Below are 16744 nucleotides of genomic sequence, written 5' to 3' on the forward strand. Positions count from 1 at the left end.
AGCCGATCTGGTTGTGGTCTCAACTCCACTTTGTCATCTGCTCCCCTATAACCATTGTCAAATCAAAAATAATCAATCAAGTTGGAAATGTGACTTGATGGAATAGTAAACTTAACTACATTCTTGAATGTCATTCTTTTATCACAATTGGCATTGGTAAGACAATGTTGTAAACCATGAATTGGTGTGTGCTAAACAAGTTTTAAAGCACAGCCCAAAATTGAGTGATTATGGAAAAGCTCTTCCAGCTTCAAGGTTGAGCGAACCTTTCCCTACCAACTCCCAGCTTGTTCCTGCCAGATATGGATTATGAAATACAGCATTATACAACCAGTAGCAGCTCATTGCTTAATATCTAAAATGATGCCCGGGTTAACATTGTACTAGCAAATTCAAGAGACTAAGAAACTAAAATCTGTTTCATAATTTGTTTTGCATTGTACTGTTCAAGTGCCATTCCAATAAATTTTAGTTTGATAATTTATTAACTTTGTTTATAGAACGCTGCTAGATTTGTTCTGCAAACAACTGGTTTTGTTTGTCGCCAGATTGAAAAGCTGCAAGTTGAAGGAATGGTGTAATTTTCTAGTTTTACTGTTTTCTGACAATATATAGAAGCTAAGTTTACAGTGCTGCAAAATGAAAATGTCTTTCAAAGCTAATATATTATAATACATCAGCTAAATGGTTTGTAGCACAAGAATAGGGCAGATAAATTCAGTTTAAGGATCAGCCATTATCTCTCATTTATTAAATTTATGAAGAAAAACAAATGAGTCACCTGTTTCCCGATTTAGACAATGGCAGATAATCTGTACCTGATCCACAAGTGGAAGTTAGAAATGCTCTGTTCCAACTACTGCATTGGAAGCTCATCCACTATTCACTCTCACCATATTTGAACAACCGAAACCAACAGGAACAAACCGGCTCCTTGACTCAATTTAATGCAGGAATAAAACATGTGCAATTATGAAATTCCAATTAATCCAAGTTGATGTTCCTCTACATCGTGGGCAGCACGGTAGCAGTGGTTAGCACTGCTGCTTCACAGCTCCAGGGACCTGCGTTTGAATCCCGGCTCGGGGTCGCTGTCTGTGTGGAGTTTGCACATTCTCCATGTCTGCGTGGGTTTCCTCCGGGTGCTCGGGTTTCCTCCCACAGTCCAAAAATGTGCGGGCTAGGTTGATTGGCCATTCTAAATTGCCCCTTAGAGTCCCAGGATGCATAGGTTAGAGGGGTTAGTGGGTAAATATGTAGGGATATGTGGATAGGGTCTGGGTAGGATTGTGGTTGGTGGAGACTCGATGGGCCAAATGGCCTCTTTCTGCACTGTAGGATTCTATGAAAGTATGAAATATCTCAACAATCTCAGGTCTTAATCATTGGCATTCCACTCTAACTCCAATGGTTTTCATAAAAATGGCTAGGCAATTTCACCCATTTTTCAGGTATAAAACAAATGTAACATACACCAAGATACCATGCCCGATCTGTGGCAACAGCAAGACTAATTAATTTCTTGTTAGTTGGTTTGCACTGGTTTCATGACCACAGATACTCTGCAGTCGAGAATTTTGATGCAGTCAAAATGAACAAGTGTGATTGAAGGAAACTCACATTTCAGTTCTGGTTATTTAAGTGTATAAGGACGGGTTCAACTGGAGAAATCAGTGGACAGATTTAAAAGATAACCAATATGTCCAGGTATCTGTGATATTAACTCAATTATGTCCAAATCGCTGCAAGTTTTGCTGTTGGCCTGATTTGCATCTATAATTAGTCATTATCTGGGTGTAATCGTGAACATCTTTTTGTGTTCAACCAAATAAACAAAATCAACTTAACTTACAGACAACTCAAAGGTGTAATAATGAAGTAGTTCAAGAATTGTAATTGGAAAGAGGCACACTCAGATTGGTTAACAATGTTTCATGTTTTTAATAGTTTACCAGGAGAAAGCCACATTAGAAAGTGTGTTGTCATGACTACCTTAACAGGCAAATGTGCCAATTGGTACCACCAGGGATCTAATTTTCCAAATTTACCTAAAACCTTTAGTCAGGTACAGGGAGGGAGTTTTAGTGCATTCTATGTAGCTTTATCCTCTTTTGATTAACAGGTTACTCCTTAAAAATACTTGTAATTCATATTAGAATTCAGCTAGATTAACCCTGATAAGAATATTCACAATCTTAATTAAAATCCTATTCTTCTGGCTTTCATCACATTTAAACAATACACAAGGCCCATGAGGTCAAGAGTTCAAATATTTATTTTTCTCAGTCATCTATTGTTTAAGGAATGTTAGCTACATAGCTTGTAACAAAATTGATTCTCACTCTGGTGCTCTTCAATCCTTCACTTGCATCCTAATACAATTTTGCATTCAAAAAACCCTCATCAAGTTCAACAAGCATTTACAGAGTAGTACAATAAGTTATAGCAGAGGCAAACATGAAAAGCTCTTTCAAGGAAAATTCTATGTACGTCCCACTCTGGTGCCTCAAGTCTAGTTATAAGCTTTTTAGTTCAATGCTTCCAAACAATATCTGATTTTGTTTCTCTTATATAGTATATTCATCCAAGTATAAAAATTGTTATAAAAAGGTGATCATAAAACATTTAATCCAAAACAAAAATTCTTAATTGGCAGGCTGTTTAGCATATCCATGACTTGTTTAAACACTTCCCTTTCCTGCTCTTTAAAGAAAAGATGGGGCAAGAAAGACAATCCTGCCTCTTTGTTTCCTTGGCCCCATCCCTCCATCTCAAATTGACCATGTTATTTCATAACTATGTTGCACTTCTTCAAACCAGATAACCTCATGATGAAACAATGTGCAAATGCTGCAAAACAAAACTCTGGGGAAGCTCTGAAAATACATATTTCCTATTATCCAAATTTTGAAATGAAAACTTTCTGCACTTAATCAAAAAAAACCATTAAGAATACACAACAAGCACCTACATCCTGGGACAATAGTATTTACAGCTCAATGTAATTATCATAAGCAAATCCAAAAGGTTTCTTGTAATCATTAAAACCCTGACTTCATGCTTTAAATTGTTCTAGATAGCTATAGCCCAACCATAAACATCCAAGTAATCATTCTCTCCCCACCCCCCCAAATAACAGGTACAACACAAATTACGTCACTAAACTTTTTAAGCTGCAAAGAAAAAGTTAAACTTTATAAACTGGACATATTTGTTTTGGTGTATGGGCTCCATTCATTGGTTTCTGGGTTGTATACTTCCACATTGTTCAGAAACTCATTGCCATCGAAGCCTCCCACAGCATAAAGGAGCCCGTTCACTGCAGCAACCCCAGCATTACTCCTTGCTGATGTCATGCTTCCCATCATTTTCCATTCGTTTTTGGCCGGATCAAACGCCTCAACGCAGCTGAGTGCACGAGTTCCATCAAAACCTCCCACAGCGAAAATTTTTCCTGCAAAATTAATTGTAATACAATACTAGACAAAACAGATAATAGGAAACGAACAGTGATCAGCAGTAGCCAATCACCAAGACATTAATCCAGTAATGAGCAATTTGCATTTTAAAACTAGCAGGGAAGTGTCCATGTGGATCAAATATTGGCTAAAGAGTAGAGAACAGTAACAGTTGGGGGTTGATTTAATGTGCTGGTTTCCTTTACATTTAGGGGCATAGTACAAAAGCAGAGGTGATGGTAAACCATATAGAATTGGTCAGGCAGCATTTTGGGCACCCTTTATTATAACAGCACATTGCGAAGTTTAAATTGTAGTTTAGGTAGGAGAGATTAGAGATGAATTTTGTCTATAAAGATCTCAGAGGAGATCTAAGATCTTCAAAGTTACAGGGGTTTTGGTGCTTTGGTTTTAAGTTTCTATTAACCAAAAAGATATTCAAGGATATAGGACAACAGGTGGATATATGGAAATAGGTCACAAATCAGCCATAATCTGACTGAGTAGTGGAAAGAGCCAAAAAGGTGAAATGGACTATCGCTGGAAAAGCTATTTACACTAGTGAATTAAGAAACCAGAGGATCCCACCACCAAACATGGAAATTAGCAGACCTTTTGCACAGAGGGCTGTTGGGATATTGAATGGCCTACTCAAAAATAATGATAGCCAAGTCATAGTAACTTTCAAAAAAAGGAATATTTTTGGAGTCTTTATTGGGAAAAGGCCAGGGGAATAGGACAATCTATAATTTTGAGAGCTGGTGCTGACATGGACCAAATTTGCAGCTTACTTGTGCTGCAAGATGTTATTGTAAATCATTACTTTGTTACTACAGTTCAAAGCTCAAATTTCATACACAATGCCACCCATAAACGAAAGCACTGGGCTCAACTGTCAAGTTATTTGCAAAAGCAAAATTCACAATTAACTGATTTTGTCAATATCACGCTTATCCTTCCCCCCATTCCCTTTAAAAGTATTTATTTGTATGTTGACCTGGTGATAAAATATCTATTTCCAGATAACAAAATTCTCTTACCATCGTAGACAGCTACACCTGCTCCACGGCGAGCCATATTCATAGGTGAAACCAGAGTCCAGGTGTTGTTTTCGGGATTATAGCGCTCCACAGTGTTCAGACAGTTCCAGGATTCTGCACCTCCAGCCACATACAGGTAACCATCCAGTTCACATACAGCAGCTTGATGTCTACCTATATTCAACAATATTTGTATGGTAAAAGTAACTATATTTTTGTAATGGGATTGAATGCTAAAATATTATGTTAATATTGTTCATTAATTAAAGCCCTTCTATATAAAACACTGTCTCAAGCTCTCCCAATGTTTTGTTTTAGACCCAAAATGCTCTCTTATATAATGTTCAAGGCATTATGTGTTCAAGGGAAAAGCTATGCATTTGGTACAGGATTAACATACGTGTAATTAGAGGAGTGCAATTTGTCCAGGTTTTTGAAATTGGGTCAAAGGCATCACAGTTTTTCAATCCTTTCTGTCCATATGGATCTGAACCACCAACAATATACAGCTTTCCATTCAGGGAACAGACACCTGCCAACCAATCAGAATTCAGTTATAAACCACTTATCAACAAGTCAGCCATTATGTTCATGAAAGTTACTAAACTTGCCTGCATTGCAACGATTGGTTCGGAGCTCTGGCACAGGAGTCCAATCATCAGTATTTGGATTATAAGTCTCACCACAGCAAAGTTCATCCGAATGGCCATTAGATCCACCAGTTACATACAGCTGACCCTACAAGATAAAAGATACAAAACATATTAATCTCACCAAAACAAAAAATTAAGAACTTGGAAAGGTGGAACTGAGAATTACGTAGACATATACAGCTATTAATCCAGACAGGTTAAAACTAATGCTAGAAAGACCAAAAAAAAAGGTTATCAAACATGCTCTTCCACAATAATTTTAAATCTTTTATAACTGAGGCATAGTTTTATTACACAGCAAGAGGCCTTTTAGCCCATCATGTCTGCACCAGCCATCAAGCACCTATCCTAGTCCCAATTTCCAGGACTTGATCTGTAAATTTGTATGCTAGGGCATTTCAAATGCTCATCTAAATGTTTCTTAAATGTTGAGGTTTCCCACCTCTACCACCCTTTCAAGCAGTGAATTCCAGCTTCCCACCCTCTGGGCAAAAAAGTTTTTCCTCAAATCCCTTCTAAATCTCCTGCCCCATACCATACATCGATGCCACCTGGTTATTGACTCCTGTATTAGGGGGAAGGTTCCTTCCCATTTATATCCCTCAATTTTGTACACCCCCCACCACTCAAGCCTTCTCTACTCCAAGGAAGACAACCCTGCCTAACCAGCCTTCTTCAGAGTGGGAATGTTCTAGCCCAGGCAATTTCCTGGTGAATCTTCTCTGCACCCTCTCTAGTGCAATCACATCCTTTGTATGTTGTGGCCTAACAAGTGTCTTATACAGCTTCATCATAACCTTCCTGTTCTTATATTCATTGCCTTGAATATAAAGCCAACTATCCCATATGCCTTATCTATTAAGGTTATTAGTGTCACAAGTAGGCTTACATTAACACCGCAATTAATGAATGTGAAAATCCTCCAGTCGCCACACTCCGGCACCTGTTTGGGTATACCTGTTACCTTCAGGGATCTTTAGATATATAACTCAAGGTCTCTCTGGTCCTCTGTACCTTCTAACATCCTACCATTCATTGTGTATTCCCATGCCTTTTTAGTTGCCACAAAATGCATCACTTCACACTTTTCAACTTTAAATTCCATTTGCCACTGTTTTGCCCATCTGACCAGCCCATCTATATTGTCCTGTAATCTAAGCCCACTATTTACCACACCACAAATTTTCATGCCATCTGCAAACTTATGTAGATTCACATCTACATCATTACTGCTTAAAGCCAGCTATTCTATCAGCTTTTATAAAAGGATATAATCTCTTTGTTAGGAATTTCTTTGAAACCCTTCTATGATGATTTTGTTCTGGTCAATTACCATCAACACAGCCATCTGAAACCGCGCACGTGGTGTCCTCATTGAAGCAATGAAAATCCATCCATCAGTTGCAGGATCATAGCACTCCACCGTTCTTAAACATTCCTCACGATTGTAGCCACCTAAAATAACCAAAATGAATTAGTCACAGGAAGTAACACCAATCTACAATAAGATTCTGCACTGTAGAACAGAATTGTTCAACACAAAACGGAATTGATTTTACTGAAAAGGAAAATTGTTGAGATTAAAATCAACCACCAATTTAAGCAGCATGGAAGAGTTCGATTCCCCCACAAGAGAAACATCCTCACTGCATCTACCTTGTAAATCCCCCCAGTATGTTATGTTCAAGGTAATACCTCATTCTTCTAAATTCCAGTAAGCATTTGCCCAACCTTTCCTAAGAAAAAAAAGACAACCCCTTCATCCCAAGAATCAGCCGAATGAACCTTCTCTGACCTGATTCTAATGCAAATATACCTTAAGGAGACCAAAACCATACATAATACTCTAGGCATGGTCGCACCTATGCCCTGTACAGTTGAACAAGACTTCCTAACTTTATACTCCACCCCCTTCATTTGTCTTTTTAATGACTTTGCATGCAAACTCTGATGTACAAATATATCCAGATCTCTCTACCGCTGCATTCTGCAGACTCTCTCCACTCAAATTTGCTGATTTTCTTTTCTCATCAAAATGAACACATTTTCCCATATTATATTCCATCTGCCAAACTTTTGCCCACTCAATTTATATCCCTTTACAAACTTCTTTTGCCCTCAACTTGCTGTCCTACCTTTGCATTAGCAGCAAATTTGGATAAAATACAGCAGGCCCCATCCTCCAAGTCATTAATACTGGTTAACAGTCGAGGCTCCAGCACTGGTCCCCACTGCACTCTTAGTTAGAATTTGCCATGCTGAAAATGATCCATTTTAAAGTTTATTTATTAGTCACAAGTAGGCTTTCATTAACACTGCAATAAAGTTACTGTGAAAATCCCCTGGTCACCACACTCTGGCACCTGTTCAGGTACACTGAGGGAGAATTTAGCGTAGCCAATTTGGACTGTGGGAAGAAACCGGAACACCCAGAGGAAACCCATGGGGAGAACGTGCAAACTCCACACAGAAAGTGACCCAAGCCAGGAATTGAACCCAAGTCCCTAGTGCTAATCACTGCGCCAACATGCTGCCCAGTTTGTCCTGTTAGTTAGACAATCTATTCATGCTAGTAAGATCACTCCCAACACAAGCCCATATCTTGTATAGTAACTTTTTATATACTACCAAGGTGCCACGTATAAAGTTACTAGAGCTTGTGGTGTTGGGAATGATTTACAAGCATGGAGAATACAGTACCTTCTGGAAATCCAAAAATACACTAGAATCATAGAATCCCTATAGTACAGAAGGAGGCCATTCAGCCCATCTAGCCTGCACCAACAACAATCCCTATCCCTGTAACCCCACATATTTACACTGCTATTATCCCTGACACCAAGAAGCAATTTAGCATGGCCAATCAACCTAACCTGCAGAGCTTTGGTGCATGGGAGGAAACCAGAGCACCTGGGGAAAACCCACGCAGACACGGGGAGAACGGGCACAAAGACACAAACTCAATTTACAAAATAATGGTTGGAATGCGAGTTTTCCAACCATTATTTTGTAAACTGAGTTTGTGTCTTTATGTCCTGTTTGTGAATAGAACTCCGATTTATCTGATGAAGGGGCAGTGCTCCGAAAGCTGGTGGCTTTTGCTACCAAATAAACCTGTTGGACTTTAACCTGGTGTTGTGAGACCTCTTACTGTGTTTCAGTCCAGCGCCGGCATCTCCACATCATGATCTCCAAGTTTCCCATTAATTCCTCCAGTCTCATCCTTCAGGGAACCAAGTGCTTACTATAACTACTCTTATCCTTTTCACATACCTGTAGAAACTTTGTGTTTTCATATTTCTTGCTAATTTTCTCCCAAATCCCAATTTCTTCTTCTGAAGTCGGCCTTTGCTGGTTAATAAAATTTCCCAATCTTCTGGGAAGATTAATCTTTGCCACACTGTATAACGTCTCTTTTAATTTGACACCATGCTTAACTTCTTTAGTCATGGATAGTGCATCCATCTTGACTGAATAGATCTTTGTTGAATTATGAATCACCTCCTTACAAGTCTGCCACTAATTGTGTACCATCTTGCCTTTTAACCTTTTTTAAAACCTACTTCAGCCAACTCAGTGGTCTTAAACCACAATTAAAAGCACAAGACAGACAGTTTTCAGAAATTACACTCCTGACTTGTACTTTGTAGATAGTGGATGTTGATGGTGGGGATACCATTGAACATATAAGCAGAGGGGTTTGTTGGAAGAGACAGTCATTGCCTGGCCCTTGATTTTGATTTGGTTTGTCACATGTATTAGCGTACAGCGAAAAGTATTATTTCTTGCATGCTATACAGACAAAGCATATCATTCATAGAGAAGGAAACGAGACAGTGCAAAATGTAGTGTTACAGTCATAGCTAGGCTGTAGAGAAAGATCAACTTAATGCAAGGCAAGTCCATTCAAAAGTCTGACGGCAGCAGGGAAGAAGCTGTTCGAGTTGACTGGTACGTGACCTGACTTTTGAATCTTTTTCCTGACAGAAGAAGGTGGAATAGAGAATGTCCGGAGTGTGTGGGGTCCTTAATTATGCTGGCTGCTTTGTCGAGGCAGTGGGAACTGTAGACAGAGTCAACGGATGGGAGGCTGGTTTGCATGATAGATTGGACTACATTCACGATCTTTTGTAGTTTCCTGCAGTCTTGGGCAGAGCAGGAGCCATACCAAGCTGTGATACAACCAGAAATAATGGTTTCTATGGTGCATCTGTAAAAGGTTGGCGAGTCGTAGCTGACATGCCAACTTTCCTTAGTCTTCTGAAAAAGTAGAGACGTTGGTGGGCTTTCTTAACTAGTGTCAGCATTGGGGGGTGGGGACCAGGACAGGTTGGTGGTGATCTGGACACCTAAAAACGAAGTCTCGACCCTTTCTACTTCATCCTCGTCGATGTAGACAGGAGCATGTTCTCCTCTATGCTTCCTGAAGTCGATGACAATCTCCTTCATTTTGTTGACATTGAGCGAGAGATTGTCGCCGCACTAGTTCACCAGATTCTCTATCTTATTCCTGTACTCTGTCTCGTCACTGTTTGAGATCTGTCCCACTACGGTGGCATAGTCAGCAAACTTGAAAATCGAATTGGAGGGGAATTTGGCCAGTCATGGTTATATAAGGATTACAATAGGGGGCTGAGAACACAGTCGTGTGAGGCACCAATGTTGAGGATGATCATGGAGGTGGTGTTGTTGCCTATCCTTACTGATTGTGGTCTGCGAGTTAGGAAGTTCAGAGGGAAGAGCCAAGGCTCAGGCCATGGAGTTTGGAGATGTGTTTCGTGGGAATAATGGTGTTGAAGGCTGAGCTGTAGTCAATAAATAGGAGTCTGAAATAGGTGTCTTCGTTATCTAGGTGTTCCACAGTTGAATGCAGGGCCAGGGAGACTGCGTCTCCTATGGACCTGTTGCGGCGGTAGGCAAACTGTTGCGGATCCAGGTAGTCCGGGAGGCTGGAATTAATTTGTGCCATGACTAGCCTTTCGAAGCACTTCATAATGATGGATGTCAGTTACCGGATGATAGTCATTGAGGTATGCTACTTGGTTTTTCTTCGGTACCGGAATGATGGTCGTCTTCTTAAAGCAGATAGCCTCAGATTGTTGTCGAGAGAGGTTAAAGATATCTGCGAATACCCCCACCAGCTGATTCGCGCAGGATCCGAGTGCTCATCCGGGTACCCCATCTGGGCCTGTCGCTTTCTGTGGGTTGACCTTCGGGAAAGCTGCTCTGGCATCTGCAATGGTGACCCCAGATACAGGTCCATCTAAGGCTTCCAGGGTGGAGGGCATGCTCTCGCTGACCTCTTGCTCAAAATGGACATAGAATGCACTGAGCTCATCCGGGAGGGGTGCATCGGAGCCGGTGATTTTACATGCCTTCATCTTGTAGCCGGTTATGTCTTGCAGACTTTGCCATAGTCAGTGGGGGTCTGTGTGGCTAGCCTGGGACTCTAGCTTGGTCTGGTACTGTCTTCTGGCATCTTTGATGGATCTCCTTAGGTCGTATCGGGCAGTGCGAACATTACTTGCTACTTATCGTCCGAAGTTGGAACACTGGGTCTTGCTACATGTGGGCACAGACCTGTTTCAGTATGTGTAGCTTTTACCTCAGGTTGGAGGAAAGATCAGCTACTGGACCTAGGAAACGATTCTGAGGAACATCTGCGGTGTCCTGGGGAGAGGATTGGTCTCCAACAACTACAACTATGTTCCTTCATGCTAGGTATGATATGACTGATTTTACGTTCAAATATAAAGAATGACTAACCACTTGAGTAAGGGATACCAAACGATCACTGACAATCTAGCAAAACTACAACTTTATGAATGTGAACCAAAAAAAAAAAGGGGGACCCCCTATCCCTGCCCCCACCACACACACAAAATGTCTGTTAAGTATAGAGCAGAATTTTTGAATACTTTTAATTTGGACTCACCAGCAACAATGAGTTTGCCATTCAGTTCTGCTGTTCCTAAACCAGAACGTGCATACTGCATGGGAGGCAAGAGTTTGTCATCTTCATCTTCAGCCTGAATCTCAAAACTTATACTCTTGATTAGACACGGAGTGCTGACAGGTGAACTGTGGGGACTATTGCGACCATGAAGAAAGATGACACACAGCACACCATTCAAAACAGCCAAACAGAGATATGTAGTGCCTGGAGAGCAAAGCAGTGATTCATTAGCAAATGATTAGCTATTTATATACAAATAAATGCAATCCCAGCCTCGACTCCAATTATGGTGGATCAAACCTCACCAATAAAGGATAGGTTGGATCAGGAAGCCAAATTCCCGATATTTGCTCCATCCCACCCCCTCAGCTAGATGTACAACACATTTAAAGAAATTAAGAGCAGAAAAGTGCACTTTGAGCAAAAAATTCATTTAATTTCTTCTGCCGTAAAACTGGTCAACACAAATTTTCTCATGTATGATTGCTATAATTGTATCACTTACATGATGTTTTTTCTGAAGCAATGATTTTCCACTCATCTTTGTTTGTTTGCACTTGAGTAGGCAGATTTCCAGAGGAGCTGCTATGTATCTGCCGGTGGCTGTTCTCCCGCGGAGATTTCTTCTGTAAAATCAAATGGGCAGCTAGAAAACCTAGCTAGGCTGCACCTGCAATCACCTTCTACCTTCACCATATTCATAATTGATGCCCAAGTTACTGCATCATAAAAAATCTGACTGTCATCAACAGCTTCCTATTCACTTCCCTCAAACCCATTTTTATTGATGGGCTACCAACTAATGAACAATTTGCCAATGTGTGTTAAGCAGATGGATGTGAATGGTGCTAAATCAACACAAGTACCACAACTAAGTACCCCAAATATCAATCCAAGGTTCAGACAAATCTAGCCAGTTGATGCAAGCATGTGGGCAAATAGCATTATTTGCAGTTTATACACTTATCAATCTCTACTGGATCACCGCACAAAGATTTACTTCAGAGTTGGGACTCTACAAATCATCCAATCCAGGTGGTGCTAATTGAAGGCTTAGCATCTCTCCAAATTACCCAACATACATCTCAGACAATTCTAAAAGCTCTCTTGCCAAAGCTCGACAGGTTACTTGCCCCTCCTTCCTTTCTTTGGAAGTATGCATGGCCTGGGTGAGAAAATACCTCGAATACAGGGATTCTATATACATCTAATCACATCTTTGTAGTATCTCAACCCAACCACTAAATCCCAAGTTCTTCAGCTTAACATACACAATGCAAGACAAACAGCTCAACAACTGTGTATTGTACTGGCTATACAAGCAAAATGAGAATTCTGTGCTTGTTTAATTAGTGGGAACTGAATGTACCATCCCAACTAATTTTTATGTGCACCCTTTAATATTCAGTACCTGCACAAACTGAATGTGGTCATCATCAATGCCAAACACTTCAGCCTGTCCCTCTAGTACGTTCCCATCAAGCAGTTTGTGATCAGCAGAGTAGTACAAGGTTTGAACCTGCAAAACAGCAACAAATACCCATGTGGCTACTGTTTCCATAGCAACAAGTTAGTTCACACAAGCTCTTGGTTATTTTTAGTTCCTTAATGCTGGAAGATCTTGGCTTTCTTGAAGAGGAGTGCAGTTGGCTGACAGAAAATTAAGTCATTTGCACGATGGTAGAAAGTCATTCTAAGTAAATGGATGATTGGTTCTTTGCACACATAGCTGCTTTGGATACCTGAGGCATTGGAATCCACCGACAAAAATGAGGCAGGAAGGTTCTTTCACACTGCAGAAATTTCACTGATGTTGCTAGAAAGAATTGTGCAAAAAAGTACAGGAATTGCAGAACAAAAATCATGATTTGAAGACAACTATTTCCTTGTATATTATACACAAATGATTATAATTATTTGGTCTTTGAAGATGAACAAATATTCACTGTGTATTTTTTGTTTTGTATCTCTTCTTCCAGGGATCAGATCTATAGCCTGCAGGTTATAAAAGACTAGCCATTCTTAGAGTGAAAGAGAGATTTTCTTGCACCAAACCAACTTCAAAAAAGTCAAATCACTGCCACACCAATTTGCAATCTAGGGTGCAAAGTATCACCTCATTTAACCTGAAACTACAAGTAGTCATATTATCTTTTAGAATTTGAACATTAAAAAAGGACTGTTCCACAAGAGCAATGGCTGGAAATACTCCTAGAAAAGTACAATATTTAAATCTGAGCCAGCTTCTAAATTTAGATTGGAGAATTAGAGGAGTTCAAGAAAAACAATATTTCTCATCTGGAATGCTGCTAGATGGAGAAATCTTGACAGCTGCACTACTTCTGGATTATTGTGTTATCTGACACATGTTGATTCTAGCCACGCTCTTACCATAATATTCCAATCAGTACAACTCTTTAGGTAATGCCTAGCTTGATTAGAAAAAAAATCACAAATGAAACATTCCCATCCCCTCCAAACTAATTGATTACTTGAAAATGAACTCCAAACATGTATCTACTCAGGTAACTCTTTACCCTCTATTTAACTAGCAATGCCAGTAGAATTCAGCCAAAAAACCCAACATTAATCTGCACAGATGAAAAATATTTACATCTAGTTACACTATTTTTGCCAAGACTCAAGCAGTCACACATCACACCTGTTGGTCTATGTATATTCAGTCCTGCCTGCAATTAGACAGAAGCATGTGCCAAAAACACAAAACTTCAAGAAAATAGTTGTTTCCTCAAACACAGCTCGCCACTCAATGATGGCATCAACTCCAGCTTGTCCCTCAACTGATATCTAGTTATAATACAGCAGGAACACTTAAGCAAACTGCCTACCTATAAACTCTCAATAGGCAACAGACGGTTCCTTTTTCTAGAAAGGAAAAAAAGTAAAGAAGTTCCGCTTGCCAATCCATTAGGGATTTGATTTTGTTTGTGCATAGAAAGAGATAAACATTAACTGGGAAGGGACTTTTCCTTTAAAGCAAAAATATTGAAGTGCAGTACAATTATACAGAAGCAAGGGCAACATGTACAGAACTGAGTAGAACCTCTGATGGTTTTAACAGTGATTAGATGTTCAATTTGAGTTAGTTTTAAATCTGTAAGAAGTAGTTCTGTGCTTTAACCAAAGAAACTATGCTGCTTTAAATGAACACTTCTAGTTCTTTCCATAATCACCATTTCTAGACGGTGAAGTTACCATACCCAATAATTCTTGGTCTTGGACACTAGATTTGGAATGGAGAGAAAGAGGGAGAGAGAGAAAGGGAAGTGTAAATAACCAGGATGTTACAGCATATTATGCAAGAGGCAGCATAAGTACATTAGAGAAAGGAACAGATGGATAATATTGATAGTTTGAAATGAAGCAAGGTGGAAGGCGGCTCATGTGGAGTGGCAATGTTGGGCCAACTGACCTGTTTTCCATGTAACTGATTGCCAACCAGATGCAAGGATTTCCCACATCGAAGTGCCCAACTAATCACATGGACATGACCTCTCTAAATAACTGTTTAAGTCATCTAGATGAATACACTTCACAGCCTTTGCAATAAAGAACTGCAATTAGAAAACAGAGACTTACCCGAGTAAAGATTCTCAGTCACCTTAACTGCTATTTTATTTAAGCCTGCTTTCTGCTCTTTAGAGAATGGCTTCATTTTCTACAATAAGCTAAAAGTTTTACCACCACAAACTACCCCAACAGCAATAAGCAAGTTTAGTCAGATTCTGCCACACAGTGTCATAACATATTAATGGAAGTAACCTTAATAATCCTGCAAAGGAGCAAACACCATTAAACCAACTCTTGCCCAAAGCAAAATTCTGCAGACTTTAGGGAAAGGCCGCTGCTTCCTTATGAGTCACTACCCTCGCAGCATCTTCCATTTTCTTCAGGCTTGAAGTATCCTACTTTTGTTAGATTAAACCTAAGGAAATAAAAATCAATTGGGAGGGAGAGAAATTAGAATATTGTACTTACTCACATGGATTAGCTGTGGAAGAAAGCAATTAAACATGAAGTACCTTTTCTCCCTTTCTCTAAAGCTTTTTTTTCTCTACACTGCAAAACAAATGCTTCAAGACAAAAGTTTTTCACAAATAAGGCACAGAGCAGGGGAAAAAAAGACTAACAATTTATACTGCTCACCTTCACACCCCCACTTTCTCAGCTTAGGGGCACCTACAGCAAAATTTAAATCTTTAGGATCATAGTTTATCAATCACACTGTCATAGATGCAAACCTCCACAAAAATCACTTGTTTTTTTATTGTACTAACCTCTTCCATCAGTTCTTCCAGGTTTTTTCCATTCTCCCAGACACTACGTTGCACCCAGTTGATTACCTTTGTGTAAACTTTACCATTGCTTGGCAAGGAGACATTTTCCTCCAATATCACCTCCAACTGAAAAGAAGTAGATTCAATGAAAGTAGTGTCTAAGTTTTAAGTACTCACACATGAAGTTAGCATGCTTGCAGAACAAAATTCCAAGTATTGTAGCTATAAAGAATATTTTTACCCACCATTAAGATAATTCAACAGGAAACATAAGCACCAATTATAAACTGTGCTTGGATAGATATAGCAAGTTCAACTATCCCAAATTTAGAAGGACTGTAAGCATATTAGACCAATCAATAAATGTGCTCAATTTCTACTTTGTTTACCTTTAGCCGTGGAAGTTTTAGAAATTCATCTTGTTCTGAAATCTCCAACAAGTTTTCCTGAATACAACTGTCAATCTGACTCAACAGTCGAGTGTCTCCCATCTGGCTGGCAAAGCTTCGATAAGAAATACAGTTTTGGACATCCATCCTGGATAGTATATAATCACCACAAACCTAACAGATACATCAGAACAAGTTAGTACTTTAACTATTCTAATAATTCAATGGGGTGAGGGGGCAGTGACAATAAAAGCACGGAGGGCACCAAAAACAAATTACTGCAACATATGAAGCAAAAACCATGGGAATAAAAAAATATAAACAACAGATACAAATACACCATCATTTAGAGCTGCACAAAAACACTTATACCATTACTATCTCAACGTAAAGCTGTTACTGGTATGTATCAAAATCATCAGTGTAGTTGAAAAATTTCACAGTTAATCTAACCACTAAGCACACTGAAGCCAGAAACAATGTAAATACTGAGCTGGTATTCTTGCATTAGTTTACCTTCTCAGCAGATGCAGTGAAGCTTCAGAGTATGAGATAAATTTAATACAAAAACGGTCGAGGGAAAACAAACATCTTTTATCTACCTACCAATTTCAAGGTAATTACTCCGCAGAGCTTTTACGTATACATCAAAACAATATTCCCTGCTTCAATGCAACCACAATACACTTTTAGAAAACTGTTGGTCTCTCACTACAGATACCAATATGACTGATCATCTCCAAACACCGGTTACATCTCGGGTGATTTAGTGACAAATCAAGATATTTTCAGTCAACCAGCGATGGAGGAAGATGGATTGAATCCAATTTCAAAAATAACAAAACTGTAATTGTGTTGAACTATTTTCAGGGGAAACGAATTGATGAAAGTGAAGTTTGCAACTACTGTAGGCAGCTCCTTATTAGCAAAGCCACAAACAATATTCCCCA

At 39.4% G+C, this 16744-nt stretch overlaps 1 protein-coding gene across 3 annotated transcripts in view; it reads right to left on the reverse strand.

The window, feature by feature from the left end:
- Positions 1-2259: 2259 nt before the first annotated feature.
- ivns1abpa (influenza virus NS1A binding protein a) overlaps positions 2260-16744 on the reverse strand; it is a 28356-nt gene continuing 13871 nt past the window's right edge. For all 3 annotated transcript variants that reach the window (XM_078218313.1, XM_078218315.1, XM_078218314.1), the window contains 10 exons: positions 15795-15968; positions 15406-15531; positions 12519-12626; positions 11613-11733; positions 11087-11311; positions 6485-6606; positions 5110-5236; positions 4899-5030; positions 4499-4672; positions 2260-3454 (listed from right to left, as the gene is read on the reverse strand). In XM_078218313.1, coding sequence (XP_078074439.1) covers positions 3195-3454; positions 4499-4672; positions 4899-5030; positions 5110-5236; positions 6485-6606; positions 11087-11311; positions 11613-11733; positions 12519-12626; positions 15406-15531; positions 15795-15968 — 1569 coding nt within the window. In that variant the 3' untranslated portion in view covers positions 2260-3194. The remainder of the gene's footprint in view (positions 3455-4498; positions 4673-4898; positions 5031-5109; positions 5237-6484; positions 6607-11086; positions 11312-11612; positions 11734-12518; positions 12627-15405; positions 15532-15794; positions 15969-16744) is intronic.

The sequence above is a fragment of the Mustelus asterias genome, chromosome 8, assembly GCF_964213995.1.
Source record: "Mustelus asterias chromosome 8, sMusAst1.hap1.1, whole genome shotgun sequence".
NCBI classification, from domain to species: Eukaryota; Metazoa; Chordata; class Chondrichthyes; order Carcharhiniformes; family Triakidae; genus Mustelus; species Mustelus asterias.